This window comes from Sorghum bicolor, chromosome 9 (assembly GCF_000003195.3).
Source record: "Sorghum bicolor cultivar BTx623 chromosome 9, Sorghum_bicolor_NCBIv3, whole genome shotgun sequence".
Taxonomy (NCBI): Eukaryota; Viridiplantae; Streptophyta; class Magnoliopsida; order Poales; family Poaceae; genus Sorghum; species Sorghum bicolor.
The window spans coordinates 3,811,462-3,835,029 of NC_012878.2; the positions used below are offsets into that span (position 1 = coordinate 3,811,462).

General features: G+C 41.1%; 2 protein-coding genes across 2 annotated transcripts; both read right to left on the reverse strand.

Annotated features, from left to right (window-relative positions):
* Positions 11,149 to 14,814, reverse strand: LOC110430251. The gene is made up of 3 exons (XM_021447571.1): positions 14,501 to 14,814; positions 14,206 to 14,313; positions 11,149 to 11,284 (listed from the first exon to the last, which is right to left on the reverse strand). Exons 1-3 carry the CDS (start codon positions 14,812 to 14,814, stop codon positions 11,149 to 11,151), a joined length of 558 nt encoding a protein of 185 aa, XP_021303246.1.
* Positions 21,437 to 22,344, reverse strand: LOC8069474 (myb-like protein J). Its single transcript, XM_002440529.1, has 2 exons — positions 22,058 to 22,344; positions 21,437 to 21,884 (listed from the first exon to the last, which is right to left on the reverse strand). The coding sequence occupies exons 1-2, from the start codon at positions 22,342 to 22,344 to the stop codon at positions 21,437 to 21,439; spliced, it is 735 nt and encodes a 244-aa protein (XP_002440574.1).

Consider the following 23,568-nt stretch of genomic DNA (forward strand, 5'->3'; position numbering starts at 1 on the left):
TTTTATTGGGTTTTTTGTCCCAGAGGCAAATGTTGGTCTTAGTTGTTGGTGGACAGTGGGGCCTGCATTTATTCCGTTGTTGGGTGTCTGAATGAAGCAGCAGCTTGTGATGGCTGCACTGGTGAATGGTGAGTAGCAGAGGATCTATTCTCTGGGGGAAAGTTTCCGCAGGTGTTGCCGATGAGGTGACCGAGTGGCAGATGTGTTGCAGGTTGATGTGAAGTTGCTGGTAAAGCAGAGTACTATGGTTCCTCTGATTCTGAAGCTAGCCTGCCTTTTTGCGTGATCTAAATCTGAAAACGCAGCTGGAATTCAGAAGTCATTCGAGACTTCAGAGTTCAGAGTCCGAACTGTCAGAAGCCGCTCACTCGGTGGCTATCCCGAGTTTCCGTGGAAGGAATCATCAAGGTCTCCTCCGTCCACTAGGACATCTACTTCGCAACGGCCGAGCTCCGTATGGTAGCGACATAAATAGGGTACATGCCAGTCCGGCCTATTTATCGTGTAATGTGACTAGCTCCGGGTCCAGGGTCAGTAGTCAAAGCATCTTGTTATTTTTTACTTGGTAAATCTTGTGATTTGACAACTTCCAAAACAATATGAGAAGTAAAAAAATAGCCCATCTCTCTCTAAAAAATTGCTATTTTAGACTTGGCAAAATGAAAAAAAAAGGCCTAGAAGATGGGGTTTTTCCCCCGGGAGCTACGGATTCCTCGTGCTTTCCCTCCTCTCCTTCGCGCGAATGCCGCTGCCATTGAATCGTAACTTCATAGATTGGTTCCCTGGCATCAGACCTAGCGTGAACCCTAGAAGGACAATGACTACCCAGAACACCGGTCTTGCCCTAGCAGACGCCGACTACCCTAGCTAGGCATGAAGATCGACGACGGGAAAAAGAGGAAACCACGTACCTGAATGCTGGACAACCTTGCTTAGCGTCGAGGAGAAACGAAGAATGGCGGCGGCGTGATCTTTTCTTCACACGGACGAAGGAGAGGAGCACCCTTTTCTTCGTACGCACAGGGGAAGGAAATGCGGTGTCAGAAATTGCGATGGCAAGTTGATATGCCAAGTTGCTATTTTTGAGCGTCGAGAGTCATGATATGCCAAGTTGCTATTTTTGTCAAGTTGATTTGCCCAATTGTTGGAGACAATTTTTTTCTTGTTTTATCAAAATTATATAGATGCCAAGTTATTTTGTCAAACTCTTGAAGATGCTAGTCCCATTTTATAGTGGTTCATGTGGCAATATTTTTTTTGGCAAACTGTATGGATGCCAAGTTATTTTGCTTTCACAAACTTAAACGGGTGATGGGTCATTTGTACACACGTACAACCCTTTGACGCGCCACTATCGGTTAAAAAATAGGATCTGGGGTTAATTAAGGTTTCTAATCACTAGCGGACCTAGAAGGGGCTTTGAAGTGGTAAGTGTGTGTATGTTGTGGGGAGGGAGGGAGGGCTGTGTCCTAGCGGTTTAGCGAGGTCATCGCTGAAGCCACATGTGGTAGGAGGACGGGGCTTGTTGCAGGGAGGGTGATGTCAAGTCAAGACGATGGTAAGAGGGTGGTGGAGGCGTGAGAACAGGTGCTTATTAACATGCCCTTTTTGTTTTCTACTAAATTAAAAGACTAAAAAATCTAAGTTATATAAAAAGAATTAGTAATTTGCTGCTAAACGCTCTTAAAACCAGAGCAAATTATTGAGGATCAATGCAGAATTCTAAATCGACCCTCCCCCCACACAAATTACTTGTCCAAAATTTTAGAGGGGCGACATGATTGTCGCTCATTTTCATGTGGTACCCTTCACATAAGTTCGGTGTCCTGTACTACGATACATTCCACATATTAGATTGCCCAATTTGGTGAACCTACTCTTTCAAGAAAAATTGCTTTCTTTGGCACCTAGCATTTGGGCCTTGTTTAGTTTCCAAAAAATTTTGCAAAATTTTTCAGATTCCCCGTCACATCGAATCTTTATACGCATGCATGAAGTATTAAATATAGACAAAAATAAAAACTAATTGCATAGTTTGGTCGAAATTGACGAAACGAATCTTTTGAGTCTAGTTAGTCCATGATTGGATAATATTTGTCAAATACAAACGAAAGTGCTACAGTGCCTGTTTTGCAAATTTTTTTGAACTAAACAAGGCTGATGTGCTTTGGAGGGATGATTTGTTTTTTCTTTTTAATATATTTTTAATGAAACTACAAAAATATACCTTGAATTCAAAATATGATATATTGTTATCTCCTTAAAACAATTTAATGATTTTGAGCATAGTCCTACTATTGTAAAACAAAATTATCGAACATTTTATGGGAAAATAGTTTCATTTTTTGTAAACAAAAAACATGATTTCTTCTTAAAGTACTTTTATGGGTAAACTGTCTCCCAAAGTCGTTCATCCAAGGAACAAAATTCAAAGCTACGTGCTTTTCTTAAAATATATTTTTTTGTCAAGTGAAACAAAGGATTTGGGGACATCTAGAAATCTTGTAGTAATTCTATAAATATTTGGTAAAATTGAAGCATAACCCATCTTTCTAGTACCTGACATCATAGATTTTGCACTTTAGAAACTAATTATTTCCTAGAATGCTGTACTTGAGTTTTTGATTAAGTTGTTTATCTTCAATTTTTTTGAGAATACAGAAAAATCATCTAATTCAAAGTTGGGAATTAATATTTTTTCATGTAATTCCTCAGCATACGTACTCAAGTGAAATTCAAAGTTCCTTAATAGAGCACATGCTCAAAGTTAGGTTTTATATTGAAAATAAAATTTAAAGAGTTCAAAACAAAACTCAAAACCTCATGGCACGTGTCCATTTTCTTTAGCATTCATGAAAAAGATGAGCACGTTTTTGAGTCCTTTTAAATTTAATTTTAAAATACAACCTAATTTGAGCATGAATTTTGTTAAAGAACTTTTGGTTTTACTTGAGCACGTATGCTAAGAGATTTGGAAGTTTAATTTCAAAACTGCAAAAGCTATGGTCAGATATAAGCAAAATGAACTTTGTTTGATTTTTAGCATCAAAATTTCATTCCATGGATGAACAACTATGATAAATAATTTCCCATACACAATTTTAAGAAGAAGTCATGTTCTGTGTTTCCAAAAATAAAATTGTTTTACGACGGGATGAGTTTTTCTCTTTGAAAATCGCTCTACTGGGATATTCAAGGTATATTTTTGCCATTTCTATATCAAAATATACTAAAAAGATTAAAAAAGTTTGGGATAGAGAACCCGAACCGAATATGCTTTTTTGGGCACCTTTTCTTTTCTTCAGCTTTTGTTCTAAATTGGAGCAGTTGGGCAAGAGATATGTCATGACAGTTCTTCACGTACGGCCTTGTTTACTTTAAAAATTTTTGCCGTTTTACAAATATTGTCTAATCATGGACTAACTAGGCTTAAAAAATTCGTCTCGCAAATTACAGATAAAATGTATAATTAGTTATTTATTTTATCTATATTTAGTGCTCCATGCATGTGCCGCAAAATTCGATGTGATAGGAAATGTGAAAAAATTGCAAAATATTTTGGGAACTAAACAAGGCCAAATATTATGTATTTTTTGTTTATTTATATATAATCATTCCGGGGATGCAACTTTTTAGATGTTTTTCAGCACAAGAAAGCAAACATGCATGTACGGCAGCAGGTAGGATTGGCCATTGTACGTATGACCCATGCATAGGCATGCATGCTTCTTGTGTAAGTTTGTTTCCCAGAAGCAACCATATAGTACTACTTGGCTATGTTTCCCTGCAAGGATTTTGCAAACATAACCAAAGGCCAGAATATTTGTAGCTCAAGAACATGGTCCTTTCAGAACAGATTCGCCCAAACCAAGCATTCCAGGAATCCAGTGACTCAGCAAGCAGTTGCCTTTACCTTTTCAAATAATTATGCTCGGCTCTCTCTCATCCTTTTCAGATTTAGACAGGCCGAGTGCTACTTTTTTCCCTGAACCAAACTACGGATAGTATTCGGACTGTCTTTATTCTTATGTTCAGAAAACAGCTCGCATGTAGTTGTTTCAAAGCAAGAAATCAGAAAGGGAGGTGGTAGACATAGGGAAGCAGTGACAGACTCCAGGCCCAAAGGCTCTCTCTCACAGCATTCATTGATTGCCATGAAAATTGGTAACAGGAGGTCAGGAACTGTGGATCCGGTTCCTCCAGCTCGTTATTCTCCGCATACAGACCCATGCATAGTATGTTGACAATTAGTTAATGGACAAGTTGGCACATGCATGCATACAGTGGAGAAGGAGGATGACTGCCCTGAGAGAGGCAGATGCCAGTGCCGGATTGGCAGGACTCCAATCCATGCTTTGACAGATTTAGTCATTTAGATGACAGTGATAAGGATGAAGATTACACCACCCTGCCACCTTCACCATAGTCATTTCCGAGAGTAGCTCAGGTATTGCCAGAGAGGACACCCCACTTCCTATATATCACTTCAGGTGAGACAGCCGGCCGCATCCACTCCACGGATCGCAATCGCAAGAGTCCTTCCTTGAGCTTCAGCACCAGATGGTTGGGATGCAATTTCAACTCATCATCTAGATTCAGAGAGAGCGGAAAAAGAGAGGTTAATTTGAGGCCCAACAACACCGTGCAGATCGAGAGGCACGAGGATGCCCTAGATGCTTTGATCAGAGGGCAGATCAGAACACACTTCTTGAGAGAGAAATAGCACAAATTAAAGTGCATATTAGTTTGCATACCTCTATCAGTAGATAGGCTTGCTAATAGCTACCTCCTCAGCTCAGGCCCCTAGCTTCTCGATCACCCACTGGCAGCTTAATTAGCCATCTCTTATGTCTGGACAATGGCAGACATATTTCTTCAGGAGCAGCAGGTCCCTACCCAGCCATATTCTCTCTAGAGAATTAGAGATGACAGTCAGTGTGCCAGACTTTTGGAGGCGCGGCATCTCACATTTTATAGCTGGGAATCTTCGGTTCAATATTTCGAGTCTTTGCGGGCCTCTCTGGGTTCGCTATTTGACACTCCACCCTCTTCAACTCCTTATTAGACGGCATAGAACATTCCACTACTCAGCGAGACTACCCTTGCATTGGGAGCTTAGTGACTTAGGGTATGGACACTAGCTCCATTTGGCACTTCAAGCATCATGACTGAGTCAAGCATATAGTCACAAATAGAGCCAGCTGAGAAGGAGAAGGCCAGATACTCCTATTGATGAGGGAATTAATTAATCAGCGCTATCCAACTCAACTGAAGACACAGATGCATGCATCACAATTCGTTGTGACTCCATGAGTTAACACACGAGTTAACACGTCTGCTATCTGCTGCACTGCCCCCCTCCGATCCGAGACCTCTAACACTCAGATTGTCTTTTTATTTGGTGCTTAATTAGATGCCAAAGGGGGCTAAATGAACTATTAAATACTAATAATATTTAAGAGCCAATAAAGGATTAATTAGTAAGGAAATTAGTAGGCTGTTGGTTTCTTGAGGTGCGCCTGGCGGTGCCACCGACCACACGCGGCTGCAAGCTACTGTAGGGGCACGGTGTGATCCGATGCTAGCTTATACAAAATCACTATCCTTATTATGATATGATGCTTAAAAAGTCAGTGTATATGAACTTTTCATATATATATAGCTGTATATTTTGTACGTGTACGTCACGATTCCTTAGTTAAGTCATCAGTCAAATTAAACATGAACCTACTAGTCAAAGTCACAAATTAAAGTGAGACACACAAAAGGAACTAATCACTTCTAACTTTTTTTTGTTAACATCTAGTATCTATCATCCCTCCATAAATATCCCAACTAATTAAGCTCAAAATTGCTGTGGTGCCGCCAGTTCACCGCCGGCCGGCGATCCTCGCCCCCCGGCCGGAATGAGAGACGAAACTGGGAAGCAGTGGCCGGAGGAGATTGATTCGGCGTGCGAGTGGGGAACGAAACAAGCTTGCCCACCATTGACTGTTGCCGGGAGGCTCCTGAATCCTGATGGACGGCGGCGGCGGCGGCGGCTCCAACTCCTCAGCGTGCGTGCACGTGCCCTGGTCCGCCGCCGCCGCCGCCGGCCGGTCGGGCTCGCGTCCTGCTCCCGCAACCGGGAGGAGAGGAGGAGGAAGGCACGCGGTGACGCATGGGCTTGCTGCGGTTGCGTTTAGCTGGGCCGAAACAGGCCGGCGCGAAAGGAAGAAGCCCGGCCCACGGAGATGGGCTACGAGGGGCGCGCGGGCTGACAGAAAAAGGCTTGGGGTTCCTACTGGGCCTTGAACTGTTTGGGCTGGCGAGTGTGCTGCTTTGCCGTTGCTGGGCTGTAGCGGCTGAGGAAGGCTGGCGGCGGCTACTGGGCCTTACCGAGGTCGGCCGAAAACAGAGAGAAGAGAAAGGAATGAGAATATTTTTTTAGGATATAAGGTTAGTTTTAACCACTTTTCAAGTTTTTTTTTTAAAAAAATGTTATTCAAGATTGAAACTCTTACACTTTTATAAGTGGGTTTTGAAAGTATAATAATGTAATCTATTCTGATTCTTTGCTCTTCCTAAACATATTTTGAAAAAAAATGTTTTTAAACTCTTATCTTAGATGGTTATTTTAAAATCATTGTCAATCTCATTTTTTGGAAGTCAAAACATACTGTTTTTGAAGCCTTTTAGAACTAAAATTAGAAACATGTTTTGAGATTGTTATTGCAATACATCATTAGGTCATTTTTAGAAAAAAAAAATTGTTCCACAATTGACTACGCTTGGCATGCCTCAATGGAATGGAGTCTCGAAATGTAGAAACTAGATTTTTGTTGGACATGGTTTGGTCCATGATGAACCAAACTGATCTACCATTATCCTTTTGGGGATATGCTCTAGAAACTTCTTCGTGGGAAATGTCCTAGGCTATTTTTCCTTAAGATACGGTGTTGTGAAGCTTATGTAAAACTTTTGACGTTTGATAAGTTCCATCACAAATCTGATAAGTGCTTCTCTGTGGGATATCCTAGGAGGACCAAATGATATTGTTTTTACAACAGGGAAGAAGGAAAGGTTTGTAGTCGAATTACTATGTTTTTGGAGCAAGGTGCAACTTGAAGAAATTTAGGAAACACCAAAAAAAATTTTGGCCCATGTATGCAATGACAAGCCCAATGGTCATGGGCACGTACAACGGAAGTGTGGAAGCGACGTCAGTTTTGCAAAAAAGCCCCTCATGAATAGTAATCAATGAGGAGAGAGAGGGTGAGATCGATCGTCGTCTCGTGAATCAACGGCTCTGGCTCGTGCTGCCAGGCAGAGTCGTCGGCCGAAGCCCCATTGTATGCAGCCGTCCTCTCCAGTCGTCCGCTAACGGGATCCCTCTGTGGCACGAGCAGGAGTCATCCTTTCCCCACATGCGTCGTAGATGTCGAACGCGACGGTGCTGGTGAAGCCCAATGGCGCGGCGGCAGCGGCATCCCGGTTGGTCGCGGCAATGGCGCTGCGGCGGCACACCGGTGAAGCCCAATGGCGCAGCAGCAGCCATGCATCCCCGTTGTTTGCGGCCATGCCGCTACGGCGGCAGGCCGGACGGAGGCCGCCGGAGATGGAAGCGGCAGTGGATTCCAGTCATGGATTCGTTGTCGCTACGGGTGACCCCAAGTAGGGATGCTGGGTATGTGTTGCCCATACCCTTACCCACGAGAAAATATTTTACCCGTTAATTTACCTATACCCGTGCACGGGTAAGAGTTTTTTTTTTCCATACCCTTACCCATGCGGGTAACGGGTAACCCATGGGTTATCTTTACCCATGATTTTAAGAATATTTGCTATAAAAAAATATATGTTTTAATATATCAGGCTCCCAAATTTAGCCAAAATATCATAAATCATTAATAAACTCTTCAAATATACAAGCTACATGAACACACAATCAAATGATCTAATAGGTAAATCCATCATTACTAGATAACAAATCATAAAATTCATAAGTTCCATGATTCTAGTATAATTTATCGGGTTCAATTTACCCATGGGTTAACGGGTATGGTCAATGCAGTCTCATACCCTTACCCATTTTACCCGCTGGGTAAAGCTTTTTTTTCCATTACCTTACCTATTGGTAAAAAAAATAGTCATACCCTTACCCTAATAAAGTAATTACTCATCGGGTTTCGGGTTTCGAATAAAAATTGCTATCTTTACCCCCAAGGGCCCAACTTCCGGCACATCTCGGCCCCTCAAGTGATAGCAGCTGTTCTTCCACCGTAGTGGCTTCACCTTCGAGCAGTGCCATTCCCTAGCCTCTCTCCTTATAAACATCACATGTATAGTTGCAACCTGCAAGATATCAGTTCTGAATGAGTATTGATTACATCCCAAGCCCTCTCCATTGAACGGCTGATTTTTGGTGCTCCCTATAAGTTGGTCGTTGTGAAGCACGTCGAAAAGTACAAAAGCATAGATAATTATGCTAAGCACGGTTCTTACAAGAAGGCTGATACTACATATGAGGACATTTTAGCTGACTTTCTAATTGACAGGTTTCAAAGCAGGAGACCATCACCACCACCAGGCTTTCACTCCTACCAATGATCGCCCACTGGAGTACAAGCATCGCAAGTTCATGTTATCATTTCAGCAAGATCAGAGAGGAGCCACGGGAAATTCGGAGATTACATGGTTGGTAGTGGTACATGGCGGCAGCAAAAGCAGGGCTCCATTCCTTCTTTTTATGCATCCTCGCTTTAGGTCTTTTTTCCCTTTAGGAAACAAGAATTATTATATTAGATAAAATAGGGTACATTAACACGTTACAAACACTCTCAATTACACTACAAATATCCAGAAACAGATTTTCAACTAAATTGTACCCACGCTGTAAATAGCTCTAAACATTAACACCAAACCTACTTTACAGTATGGATGACCACACATGCAAACACTCGGCAAAAAGTCTTAGAATAGAGACTCAACAAACGATGGCTAATATATATTTGTGTAGGCAGAGCAAAGAAACTTATTATTTTTGGTGTCTTTTTTTAGTTCTTTCTGCCATCGAAGAATGAGGAAGACTGACCTAAAACTTATTTTTCTTAGTTCTTCATCGTGACCAGACATAACCATAACAAAATAGAGAAGAGACCAAAGAAAATTATTCCATGACGGTGACACTATCTTCGCCTTGATGTTGCCATCCGGAAATAAAAGTCTTCATGTCATCAATACCAGTGAGGATGTTAATGTAGTTGTCGCCCTCATCTTCAATAGAGCCGGCATGGAGAAAATGATTCCACCCTGCTCTCTCACCGTCGATGAAGAAGAGAAGGAAATAAATCTCCAATACCAAAAAACTTGACATGGAGAGACCCTAACCTAAGGACTCAATCTACTAAAAAAAACGTATAAAAAACGATGGATCCCCACACCTGTGGTCTTCGCCTCTTTGGCGATATACCGGAGGGGAGAGAGAGAGGGGGGACCAGTGGTGGTGGAAAGGGAGGGCGGCGGCAGCGATCCGAGTCGCGAGGGTGAGTCATGAGACTGAAAGGTTTACAACTCGTAATGCGGTTTTCTTGGATTATTAGGTGTTTGTGCGATGATATTTTGCCATGTTTTTGAACATTTTGGTGCCTGGCATGTAATTTGATCCTCATGTAGTGTTTGCTGATTTGTTGTGAGAGAAAAACACTACTGAATGACTGAATGACTGACAGATTCGGTAGATGAACTAAAGCGATTCACACGTGCCAGAGATTATTCTAGAAATACCATGTTAATTAATCACACGTGCTGTACATGTGTACATAGCTTTGTCTGAATAGTGGGACTAGTTTCATTCGGTCTCCATGTTGCCGTCAAAACAAGGCTGGTGGCCAGTCTCAATGAACAGTGTCACTGTACGGTTTCACATACCAACACGTCATCAAAATTGAAATAAAACCATCTACGAAATAATTCCAGCAATGGAGCATTTCACTTTGTTGTTTCTAAGGCTAAGCAAAGTATTTAATTGTTGCAAAATGATTGGATCACATACAAGATGGTGAAACGATTTGGCCCTCAGTGGAGATTTCATCCCGTTTCACCGCGTGGGAAACAACGCCCGTGGAGTTTCACCATGGTGAAACTACTTCCTTCTCTCTCCTCTTCGTTTCATGCAAAAAGTGCAGTTTTGCTGACATGACGCTCTAATAAATGTGCATGACATCCTGTGAAACCCCCACTGAGACTGGGCTTAGCACGCACGTAATCAAACTTGCCGTTTAAATGCTGATGGCCCACTCAAAGCAGCACACCGGCCGTTCAGCAACATGAAGTTCCTGAACTTCGAATGAGCGGCATGCATGCAGCAACCCTCGAAGAACAGGATCATGCATGGCCGCCGAAGAGCTGTGCTCTTGCACGACGTCCATCGGCGGCGCCACAACGACGCTCCTGGCTCTGGACTCCGGCCTCAGGGGTCAGGGCTACCGGCGCGGCACTAGTTTCAATGTTTCATTCCATGTCCTTTTGGTTAATTCGGTAATTAACTTCGGTTGATTTGGAAAGTGGAATATGCATATCTCTGGCTGCTGGGTTCTTGGATTATGATCCATCATCCATAGGTTTGTGGTGCGATCAGTGATAAATCTGCATTTTTGCAGTTGTGGGCTTGCAGCGCCTAATGGCACAAATACGGCGATGCCGTGGGATCAGTTGGTACCAATGAGTCTCTGAATGTGACTCACATGGCAGTGTCAGAGAATTGAGAAGGAGAAGCATTCATTTTTGTGGATGCTGAACTTGATGAGTAGCAGGAATCGTAGTGTAACAATGAGAATATGTTGACTATTTTGAGGCAAATGAGTCTGAGAGTTGTTTGTAGCAAAGAGTATTCTATTCGAATCATGCTCGTCAATCTTTGTACGTGTCTGATAGTGTGCTATTTGTAAGAAAAATGGAGTACCTGACTACTACCACTCTCTTTAAATTCCTGAAGAGATTGGATCTCCAACTTTTCTGAGATGTATGCAGTAGATTCAAGCCGACCCTGCTGGCAACATTATATATGTCGTCAGATAAATAAATATGTACTACTATTCTGAAGGAGATTCGATCTCCAAGCTTCCGAGGAACACATAACTATGTCCAAGCTTCGGCCCAGCCTGACGTCTACAGGCGCCTCCTTCTGCTTGCTGTTTGCTTCCCATCAGAGTTCACTGCCCCATCAGACATCCTGACATTTCTCCGTTCTTGTGCGTCCACTTGTCCACAAGCAGCGGAAACTGGTGCTGCAGCAAAATAGTACCTGAGAAATAGGAAGCATTTCTGAAAGTGAAGAATCCATCTCCATGCCCTTGTGGTAGACACATAATTAAAGGAGGTAATGGCACAACTGCGACATTTATCTCGGTTCCAGAGTTCCAACAGAGCAGCCATCGGTTGCTAGACGCCTGGAAGAGCTTAGTCCAGAAATGTAAGAATTTATATGGAATAGTTCCTCTAAATCCTTACGAAGAAATTCTAATAAATCTCAAAAGTCCAATACCAATGTTTTCTTATGGGCTTTAATATTTAAATCCATAAGTAGAGGTAGGAGGTGCAACATCAATTAATACTATATTACTAATTGATATGGAGGTAGGGAGTTTTCGTCACTATATATACAGTACCAATCCTCTTAAGAAAAGACATGCCAAAAACTACTATTGGAAGTTCTAGTTGAAAAATCCTAAGGTAGCCAAATAGTATTTTTCTCTTCTTGCTACTGCACTACCGCCGTAGTCTCGTCCATGCGACCCTACACCGGAAGAGGACATGTAAGGTTTTTGGAAAGTGTTTTTTGCGGGATTGCTCCCGATTTCCATGACGGCTCCCATCCAAGTCAGGCAGCGTTAGTCCCTACGCATCTGTCGTCAACTGCTTCGAGCTCTTCCTCCACTGCTCACTGACGACCTCGCGCCACCACCATCTGCATCTCCATCACCGGTGACATCGCCTCCTGCTATAGTCAAAAAGTACACATCTCGTGATCCGATGTCTTTCTTTCAGCTATTTAATGTGACTAGTGCATGAGCTATGCTTATACCAGTAGTTATGTTTATGCTACTGTTAAATCATGCTAGTATATAAGTTATTCTTAATCTAGTTCTTGAATTTGTCATGATTTATATTCTGGTTTGCCTAATTATTTAAACACAAGAAAGTCACCACTACAAGTAAGCAAAGAATGTACTCCAGGAATAATGGATCTGCTCCAGACCTCTTTGTATCCCATGCCAGTGACACCAGAGTTGTATATAACTATAAAAAGATAGCCAAGGAGTCGGTCTGAGTTGTTGGGCTCCCATACTCTGGATCTCAATCTGCAGAGATAACAATCGAGGTGGAGTCCACAACGACCTCAGGTCCATAACCATTCCAGTCGCATTGCACATATGACTAGAGTCAGATCCATACAGAACCTCTGTACCTCATCAGGACGCATGCGTGAAAAGTTCAAGCAAGTGCAGTTATCAATAGTTCCTTCCTTGATCATTTCCTTATTGATCATGTTCCATTGTCCAACACTTGGCGCACAAGTTTTCTCCTTACCAGATTCAACAGGGCACAGCACACGGGCTGGAACAGTCACTAGATCACCGCTAACTTTGATGCCGAACTCCTAAGCAAACCTATCATCTGCATACTTGTTATGCAGAACCATATCACGTATGCTCTGCTCGCTCTCCTGGGAACGTTTACATGTTGCTCTAAGTATTGTTGGTCACTTGTCTATCATCAAGCTTCTTAGATTATCTCTGCCCTTCTACAGTCTTGCAAACCTTCCTAGGCAAATATACGGGTTGTGTATCACTGCCAGCCTCAAGACAAGCCCAAGAATCATATATACTTCAAACTGTAGTTGTATTTGTCCCAAAAGTACTACAGAACAGTCTTTTTTGTCCCAAGATCATCAACAGGAAATATCAACTGGCTCATAGGGATGGGAGTATGTAACCCCTGTTATCCTGTATCTTCTGATGAGTTGTTTCAATGAGAACTCTGCGTAATGCTTTCTTTATCTTCACATGATCTCTGTCTGACAAAGGTCGAGATGTATCACACATGTTCAGAAACTCCTCCACAATGATAACTGTCACAGGCTTAAAAAGGTATATTGCTGATAGCCTGATACATTTATATTCAGTGAAAGCCCATTTGTGTGGGGCATAGGCTTTGGTAGTAACCCCTCCACTCAAGCCCCTCACCTAATGTCAGTCTTTGTGACCAAAGGTAGTAGAGAAAAAGGATCTTGACAGTGTGACATAATTCAAAGATGGCGACTGCTTGAGGACAACATCAAGTACTTGTATGGTTTGTTGAGGCATATCCCTCTGTCTTCCATGCAGAAACTGCTGAAGGTGGTACAAATCTGTTCTCCCAGCAATTCGAATTGTGATTTTGTACTCCCTCTCCACACTGCTGAGGGGTCCACCGAGCAGCTCAGACATGCTTGCAGGACCCATCGTTGCAACCTGCTTCCGCATGACCAAGTGACGTCCATGGCAACCTTGAGGGCCTTTCATGGTGCCAGTGCTTCCGTGTTGCAGAGCAGATGGAGCTGGAATTGTGTTTCAGCAGCGCGAGCATGGAGCACCACAACAGACATCAAGGCAGCACACTGGGAGGTGAACACGGTGAACACTGGTGCAGGCTTGCTTGATGTCAAAGGATGGTGATGGTGCGACATTTCATCGAACACCACATGTGCATGAATCGAGACAGTAGGAGTAGGGGCCTCTCGGCTATGGTTCCGGCATTGGCAAATAGTAACAATGCATTATTATATAGACTCATCGTAATGTTCATATAGGTATTATTGATAGACCAAACAAATAACATTAGGATTGACATAATATAATTAAGACATACACAGACACATTGATAGTATTTCGTTGCAATGTTCTTGCAATGAAACTATTTGTAGCCCTTATAGAGCAGTACTAACACTTAACATCATATATTGTCTTCAACCAACTAGGTTTACATGCATCATTATATTGGATACTAAAACCATAGATAAAATCTAGCTAATATTGTCCATGTCCATTCCCTGATTATGAGGAAAACCTCCCAGTTCATGACCATTACTGGTCTTCTGGCATTGATGGCTGTGTGTCACAGAGGCTAACATTGTTGGTGTTGAAGCATTGTCTTCTGGTGGTGCACTCCTGCCTATGAAAATACTTTTGCGCGTGGCTAGAGATCTGCACAGGTGTCTTTGTGGGGACAAAGTACTTGGAGATGCTATTCCATTCACCACTGCCAAATGCTTCTAGACCATGAAGGAAATTCCTATAATAATAATAGTAAGTCAGATAAGAATACATATCCTATTCCATAATCTAAAGAATAGTGAAAATGAAATCTCAACATCTCATGGTATGAAATTCTAAAGACCACATGATTATTAATTGTACGGAAAATTAACATTGAATATGTGACAAAAGTGTCCAAATCAATCAATGCAAAAGTGAAAGACCTGTGCTCGTATGTGGTCCAAAACTTCACTGCATGTCTCCTTTTCTTAGGAACAACATTCACAAGGGCACTGCTTCCCACAACATGTTGGTTGCTACTCTGTGCCATCGTCATCTCCACTACCAGCTCAACATATAAATTAATCACCTGGTGCTTCTCCTTCCATGGGAACATTGCTTGGAGATCATCCACAAACTCATTGTGCTTCTTGTTTGTGTCGTTTGTGTAGGTTTTGTTGGTGATGTGACTAGTGATGAGTGACTTCACCATATCTATCTCGGAGGAACTCCACCCCTCGTTGAAGTTGGGATCCATGAGGTGTAAGGGTTGAGTACTACACAAGAGGCTATTGTATGAACCAGGATGTTGGGATGGAGTGAATGTCAAGGACAAGGCTAGGCATTTATAGGCCTTGTAGAAAATCTTTTAGTATTGGTTTCAATTGATTGTACATAAATTTTATATTTAGTCAAACAATTGTTTTTAATCATAATATCAATGATATCTAGTCATGTGTATCCATATCTTGGTGATACTATAATTTTAGAATTGTAGTTTGACATACTTCATTTGTTCAAATCAAAGATTGAGATATCAATCCTTCGCAAGAAGATTGAGATATTAATGACCAAGGATAAACAAGACCACATATCAACTCATAGTAATACAATGACCATTTTAACTGAAGAGAGCCTATTACACAATGAAGGTCATATGACACAACAAATTACTAGGAGTGCAATTTAGGTTGGATGGTTAATTAGCTGTTCATTTTAGGATTAATTACCTAACTTGATTTCGGGACCATACTTCCAAGAGTATCTCCTCATCATAAGCACACAACTTCTACACATTGTGTGTGTTCTCTCTCATGTAAGATAAATGAAGGCAACAATTGCACAAACCTCGACATTTGTGTTGTCAGCACAAATGATGTACTCACAGGCCTTGATGTGTAAGACAGACATAGTTGCTACATGCAAATCCTAGAGTTGACTTAGATTATGTGAGGTCAAATCTTGGTGCAGCCCAACAATTTTTCAATAGTGTGCTTGGCATGCTAATTAGGTGTCAAGGAATACAAGCATGCACATCCATAACACCTAAGGATGTGCATAGGCCATACCACTATTCTCGAGCACACATGTTGGAAGGAAACAAATGTCTAGATTTGCTACTATCAATTGACTCCATCTTTTATAAAGTATTGTGGCTCCAAATGTTTAATCACTTGACTTTGAGCTTTGTGCAACCAAATGCCATATTAATGTGTTTCCACTACTTAAATAAATGCAAATTGGCAATCCTATATTCATATCTTTCCTTGTGGTATGGCATTTATTACTCTTGTTTTTGTTTGCTGTCCAAATATGCTATAATCTTAATAGTAGAAGTAAACTTTTGACTTTGGGTCAATTGTATATATGTATGGTCTATGTTTTCCTACAGGATGGTTTGGGTATTTTTCTCGTTTATCAAGGTGTCATTCTAGCCTTATCAGTGATTGAAGAGTGTACAATATGCATTTTATTCTCGAGACATTTGACATATATGCATACAAGTCTACTTTATGTTCACTGTACCACATAAATAGTATTATTTTGAAAGCTGAGGCAAAAATCTTTTATATAAGGAATATATGTTTTTGTCATAGACTCATCATGAACGACAGCCAGTTCTTTTATATAAGGCATACATGTCTTTTATACAAGTCTACTATATTCTTAAGACATTTGAACAAGAAACTAAACATTAACCTGTACAGTATTTGACCTTTGCTTATTATTGCCTATATCTTGTCATGTAGGTAAACCGCTTTTGAGTAAAATATACTTACATTGACCTGTGTTTGGAATCTAATAAATTTACAATCAATTATTTCTTCAGTATAGCACTATACTCAAATACGACATTTATTTACAGTTTGTACTCAAATATGTCATTTATTATGATACATATATAAAAGCATGACCTACGACTCACTGACATGAAGATGGCATTTACCTATGGTGTACCGACAAATTTGAGCAAGAAATAGAGCTAATTTGCAAATATCTCCACTATTTGCATACACATTCTTCTATTTTCCTGGCAGATAAACTATTTTTATTATAAACCTTTGACGGGAAGACAATATATATCTTGGTTGTAGCGTGCTACCGCATAAAGACAATATGTACATTTTGGGAACAAGAATGCTAAACAACAACCGAGTAGTTTACCTGGATTTCACACACGATTTTGCAGCTGCTGGATCTGAGCGCGGAGGAGGGAGCGGGCAGTCGAATCTCCCCCTGCCACTACTGTCTTCTTCTTCCTCCCACACACCTGCGTCCGCCGTCTTCTTCCCTAGCTCTAGCACGGTGGCTTAGATCTCCCCCTACTCTAGCGGGCAGTTGAATCTCCCCTTGCCACTGGTGAGCTCTCCAACTCCTAGTCCCACCACTCCTACTACCGTCTTCTTCTCCAACTCCAACAGATAGAAGGGCCTGACCTAGGGGAGGTAGGTAGGACAGGTTGTGGAGATGATGGCCGGGCGATTTAGGGGAGCTGGTCGTGGTAGTGGCGGCTGGGCCAGGTCAGGCCAGGGGAGGCTTGCCGAAGCTAGAGAAGATGGCAGCGGTGGTGGGAGGGGAAGGAGGCGGCCGCCGAAGCTCCGACGAACCCTAGTGCCCGCGGCGGGGCGGAGGTTGGCGACAAGGAGAAGAAGGGTGGGGTGCTCGACGGCAAGGAGGCTATGAACGGCTGGATCTACGAGGAGGAGGAGGAGGAGGAGGAGGAGGAGGAGGAGGAGGAGGAGGCCACCGTGGCCGCTACCAGAGAGCTCGGCGTGGGTGGGAGAGCGTGGGCGTGTGGGGAAGAAGTCGAGTGTGGGAGGGGAGAAACACTCAGTTTCTTTATAGACAGACTCTTTGAGAAAAAATAACCATCCCACATAAGAAGATAAGTTGATTCGAGTGCATGAACACCACGGACTCAACTGCAGCTTGAGAACTCATCTCTAGTTAAACTGAAGCCGGAAAGTATGCTAAATTAATAAAAAAAGGTAAGTAAAAAAGAAATTGCAGCTCACTCCTTACCAAGGAGCAATTCCAAAAATAGATGGTGATTCCTAATGAAAAAATGCTTAGTAATTCAGTCTTCAAGATGCAACTATTCAATGGAAAAAGATGGTACTTCCAATAAAAATAAGTAATGATAACATTAATGGACGAAAGTTTGGGTATCACTCATAGAAGAAATATCTCAATAAAAATTTGTTAGCAACTCATTCTTTTGAACAAGTTAAGTTTCACATTTAAATGACCACTTGCTATGTTTTTGTATTCTAACTAGGTCTTACCAATGATATACATGGAAAAAATAAGGAAACAAATGTTTCTCTATTCGCTTATGTCCTGCAAAGATTTTGATACCTTTGGATGAAAAAAATAACCTTTTTATTTTTTTGATACTTGCCTCTAGTCTGTTATACGTTGTTTGTGATGATTTACTTGTGATCAGGTGATGCACTTTTGGATCATGCTTCACACTTACCTTCGTTGAAGGCAGGTAAACGTGACGCTATGGTCCACATGCTTTAGCTCTATTATTTGAATTACATCCACTAAATTTCAGTACCTCACACTAGCTACATAATATAAAATTTGAAGTATTACTTTACCTTAAAGTACGCTATTTCATATATTATTGGTATTACTATTAAAAAAATAGAAAAAAGTCTATATAAACCCCTCTAAACTATAAAATCAAGTATTATACACATTAAATTTTGTATAACTAGACATACAATTCTTGAGTGGTTTTGCTAGATGGTTTTGCATACGTGACCCTCCACACTAGTGGCTACCTTTGATGACGTGGTGTCCAGGCCCACCTATCAGCTCTCACACCATGGCTGCCCAGATGGCAGTGAGCAACACCCTACGCTACGACAATGAGCCTCGGCCTTAGCTTTGTCGGTGGCCCTTCTACTCCCTTTTCAGCGCCGAAGCAGTCGAGGCCGCCATAATACGTCGTTACCGGCCTAGTTTGTGAGAAATTTTGTAAAATTTTTTAATTTCTCATCACATCAAATCTTATGGCACATATATGAAGCATACAATATATATTAAAAATTAACTAATTATACAGTTTGTCTGTAATTTGCGAGACAAATCTTTTGAGTCTAGATAGTCTATGTGATTAGACAATATTTATCAAATACAAATGAAAGTGCTATAGTGTCCATTTTGCAAAAAAAATTTGCAACTAAACAAATCCTATGTTTGTGCGTCGTCCTCTTTTAACAACGTGTGGGGCCAAGCACCAGCGTTTCCATGTGAGCCACTTGGACGGCCACGTCGGCAAACTAAGAGACACAACCACTAGAAGGTGTTAAATGCTTAATTTTAAAAAAAAGTTTAGGGCCTGTTCGTTTGCAGCCCAAAATAACCTGAAACTGTTCTGTATCTGAAACCATTCGTTAAATTATATTGGGCTCGAATTGTTTCGGGCTATTCCAAGCCGAGAACGCTTAACCGAACGGGCCCTTAGGGTGATGAATACAGGGTTTCATAGTTCGTGGGGGTAAAGTAGGCACATGAACAAAGGTCAAAGGATCATGTACACTTTTTTCTATTGAATTACTTCCTCAATACAAAGTCATTTAGGACAGCGACACGGTCTCCAAAGCGTAACTTTGACTCCCTATTTTTACAAAAATATTTATCAAAAAGTGGTATATGTATATTTTTTATGAAAGTATTTTTCAAGACAAATCTATTCATATGGTTTTCACATTTTCAAACTTAACAACTTAAAAGTTATTCATGATTTATATTCTCTATATTTGACCTAAACCTTGTTTAAAACGATTTTCTCTGTAGGTATGGAGGGAGTATGAAGTATGTAAAGTGCGCATATTGCAACATTTGCATTTATACTTTTCCATTGAGATGCATTTGAAGAAACCATAGCTATTGGTGCAGTAAGTACTCAGATAACAATGCATGTTGAAAGAAGCAATAGTGTTGCCGAATACTCCGGTTGGAAATGGGTGCTCTCAGGTTTCTTTGGAAAGTGGACTTTATAAATCTGTAGACTATCCGCATGTTGTGTCGGACCCTCTGCCATCTCACTCAGAGGTTTAGCTAAGAGGTTTGGCCAACTTTGGGGCTTGGTGGACTCTCTGTTGATCCGATTACAAAACCTATGCTCTAAGCTTTTCATGACTTACTAAGTGATTTGATTAAACTTTAGATGCTAGGAGTTGTGCATCATGCATGTGTTAGATGCTTGCTGGGTGGTTTAGGTAGGTGACTAGGCTCAAGATAGCTAGGGTTTGGATCTTTCTTATCAAATGCACTATGGGATTGGAAATTAATCCATAAATCATGATAAAAGGAAGGCAAATCCTTGAGATTGGGCATGACAACTTAGCTTGGGATTTGTTGAGTTCCTTGCCACCGAAAATGAAGATTGAGAGGATTAAGTTGTAGCAACTCTAAATCTAAGATGATGGACCCACTTCCAATGTCCTTGATACATTCATGCATGGAGAAAACTTGAGTTAGGTCCTAGGGGTTGAAGCCAAGAAAATGAGAATAAAGAGTTCTTGAGCTAACCATGGCATGAAGAAGATGGTGAAGCTCGAGTCCTTGCTCTTGGAATAATGTCGTTTCCCTTTTCATGATTGTTCATCTGTCCAATCTCCTTCTTCTCCACTTTCTCACTCTAGTTCATCTTTTCCTTCCATGTTCTTCATTCTAATAGAGCGAGAGTGAGTGGGTGAGGGAAATGATAGAAGTATGAGTGAAGCTAAGAATTCTTAGCTAGTATTCCATTTCATGCTGACATGTGGGTCATCGCTCATGAAGTGGAAAATAGCTCATGAACCACTCAATCTGCTATCTCAGTGGAGTGGCGGATGGTCCGCCAGCAGTGATGAAACATTCCATTAGTCCACCGCGTTTGAGAAATTAACCTTGGGATTAGGGAAGGTTGGCATTGGAGTTATTCTTGAGGCTTATGGGTTAGATTGGCTCTCATGAAGTAGTGCAAAACCATGACCAACATTCTACGAGTAATATTCACTGACCCTTTGACTTTAATTGACAGCCAAGGATCTTGGGGCAGTTCTAGGTAAGAAATAGGAGACTTGGTTCATATTAGGCTATGAAAATGAATACTTGTCCTAGTAGAGAAAGCTAGTAACTAATAAATATCTATTTGAGAATTCAGAGTTTTCGCTTGGAACATTTGGGATAAGTGTTTCTATTGCAAGGCTTCATCTGGAACAATGTGGGTCATTACAATAGGCACATGCCATCCAAAATTGAGCATGTGTGGTGCAGTATTGATGGGATTAGCCCTTAAGGGGATGGGGTGAATGTAACACCCTAGTCCAGTAGGAACATGTAGTACGTAGTTGACCCATGTGGCTCATGTGTGGTTATAGTTGGTGGGTTTAGTACCTCCTTGAAAGTCTATGAGGTGACGACCATCTTATAATCCTTGTCACTCCCAACTAGCACATCTAGGTTAGCCCTTTTACATGAAGCGAGGACAAAAGTATAAGAGGTACTATGCGTATACAAACCCGTTCCATGTGCAAAGCTAGAGAATAAGCAGATTTTTGACATGGGGTGTTACAAAAAGAAAATGACCAACAATGATAATACATAATTATATACAATCATTGTAATGTTCATGAGATACCAAACAAAGGACATAAGACAGACAAAATATAACTAACACATACAAACAAATACATTAATATAGAAATAACACATTGATAGTATTTCATTACATTGTTCTGGCAATGAAACTATTAGTAACCATATCAAATGGTACTAATGACACTTAACACCATAAACTATATTCAACCAACTAGATTTTCCATGCATCATTGGAAAATGAACCATAGATAAAAACTAGGGAATATTGTCCATGTCCACTAATTGTGAAGAAAGTGTCCCAGTTGATGACCATTACTAGTCATCTGGCTCCCATCCACCTCCATTACTGGAGCTACAAAAGAACTTATTGTTGTTTGTTGGTCTGTAATCCATGTAGCTACCTGGTTGAAACTTGTTTGGCTCGCACATGCAAGGCTATTGAAGGCAACATGCTTTCCATCAAAGTTGTTGTAGTTTGTGTTGAAAGCACCACTAGTGAAGGTGAGGGTCTCCCATCTAGAAGAGTTGTTCTGCACCCATGGTTGTGTGTCATAGAGGCTCACATCATTGATGCTGAAGTGTTGTTTTTTGGTGGTGCACTCCTGCCTATGGAAATACTTTTGTGCATGGCTTGAGATCTGCACCGGTGTCCTTGTGGGGACGAAGTACTTGGAGATGTTCTTCCATTTACCACGCCCAAACACTTCTAGTCCATGGAGGAAATTCCTATAGTAAGATTAAGAATCAGATAAGAATACATGTCCTATCCATACTTTAAAGATTAGTGAAAATCAAATCTCATGGTATGAAATTCTAAAGATGGCATGCTAGCTAGTTGTACTACACATAACACTCAAGATGTGAAAAAAACTTTCCAAATCAGTGCAAAAATGAAATACCTATGCTCGTGTGTAGTCCAAAACCTCACTGCATGTCTCCTTTGCTTAGGAACAACATTTGGCATATGTTGTTGTCCCTCTCTACACCTCATTGCTCTAGTCTCATCCATTAGACAACATTTCAACATGCCCATGTTGTCTACGAGTGGAGCCTCCATTGGCATCCCAAAGTTATTGTTGACATGGGCACTACTTGTGTAGGTGTTGTTGGTGATGTGACTAGTGATGAGTGACTTTGCCATATTGATCTCAGAGGTGCTCCACACACTATTGAAGTTGGGATCCATGAGGTATGAGGCTTGAGTACTACACAAGAGGTTGTTGTACGAACCACGATGTTTTGATGGAGTGCATGTCAAGGACAAGGCGAGATATTTATAGCCCTTTTCGCAAATCTTTTTGTACTGGTTTCAATTTATTGTACATATAACTTTTGTTTTTAGTCAAACACTTATTTTTTAAAACAAAATATTAATGATATCTAGTCATGTGTATCCATATCTTGGTGATGCTATAATTTTATACTTGTAGACCGATATGCTTCAATTGCCTAGATAAAGGATTGAGATATCGATGACCAAGAAAAAATGAGACCACATCTCCAGTGACTCATAGTAATGTAATGATCATTTTAACTAATTAAAGAGAGCCTATTCCACAATGAAAGGTGATTTGAAAGAACTCAATACTAGGAGTGCACTTTAGGCTGGTTGGTTAGTTGTTCATTTTAGGACTAGTGATGAGAGTCTAACATAGGGGTATGTTAATTCCTCGTGTTAAGGGCACAATAGTCCAAATAACCCTCTAGCTCACTCTCTTAGTCAGCCGTGGGCTCGGGGATTACACCCACTGGGTGCACTCACGTGCACCCTCTAGCAAACAAGGTATGACTCAACAGACCAGAGACAACGCTCTCGTGAGAGAGTCCCTAGTTTTGGTAGGACCATTTTTTGTTTTTGCTAATCAAGACACCCTAGGGTGTGATTAGATTTAGGACAGATAGGCATAGTATTAAGAGGGGTGATTTAAAAGTGATTACGGTTATCTAAGTTCCACTAGGTGAATTGACTCTATGCATTTGCATTAGGATCTAGTGAGTTCTAACATCCTTGAAAATCATGTTTGTGAAATGCTAACTCATGTACACAAGTGTTGGAAACTTGGTGGAGTAACACATTTGCACAAGGGATGAAATAGAGAGTTGAAGTGGTTCACAAAATGTGACCAGACATGTCCAGTACCTAACCCTAGGTGTGGCTAGACATGCTGGCTAGACCAGATGCTGAGTACATCAGCAACCAGACGTGCCCATTGCATAGTTTACCAAACAACACAAGCTCATTAGAATTGACTAAACACGCTATTGTCGACCGGACACCAGGTTCAGACCTATCTAGTTTAGTTTTTGTTGCTCTCTATCTTAAAGAAATAATTATCCAAACTCTAGGAGAGTTCGATCAAGGTGACCAGATGCATCTGGTCTTTGTTGAGTAGCTCTAGGAGCTCCCTAG

What these genes read in the sequence shown, in the direction of transcription:
- LOC110430251 (XM_021447571.1), bottom strand. Translation starts at nt 14,814, where the DNA reads ATGGATCCCAACTTCAACGAGGGGTGGAGTTCCTCCGAGATAGATATG. An exon ending in TGGACCACATACGAGCACAG is followed by an intron (nt 14,314 to 14,500) that starts GTCTTTCACTTT and finishes TTATTATTATAG; the next exon opens with GAATTTCCTTCATGGTCTAG. An exon ending in ATCTCTAGCCACGCGCAAAA is followed by an intron (nt 11,285 to 14,205) that starts GTATTTTCATAG and finishes CCTATTTCTCAG; the next exon opens with GTACTATTTTGCTGCAGCAC.
- LOC8069474 (XM_002440529.1), bottom strand. Translation starts at nt 22,344, where the DNA reads ATGGATCCCAACTTCAATAGTGTGTGGAGCACCTCTGAGATCAATATG. An exon ending in TGGACTACACACGAGCATAG is followed by an intron (nt 21,885 to 22,057) that starts GTATTTCATTTT and finishes ATCTTACTATAG; the next exon opens with GAATTTCCTCCATGGACTAG.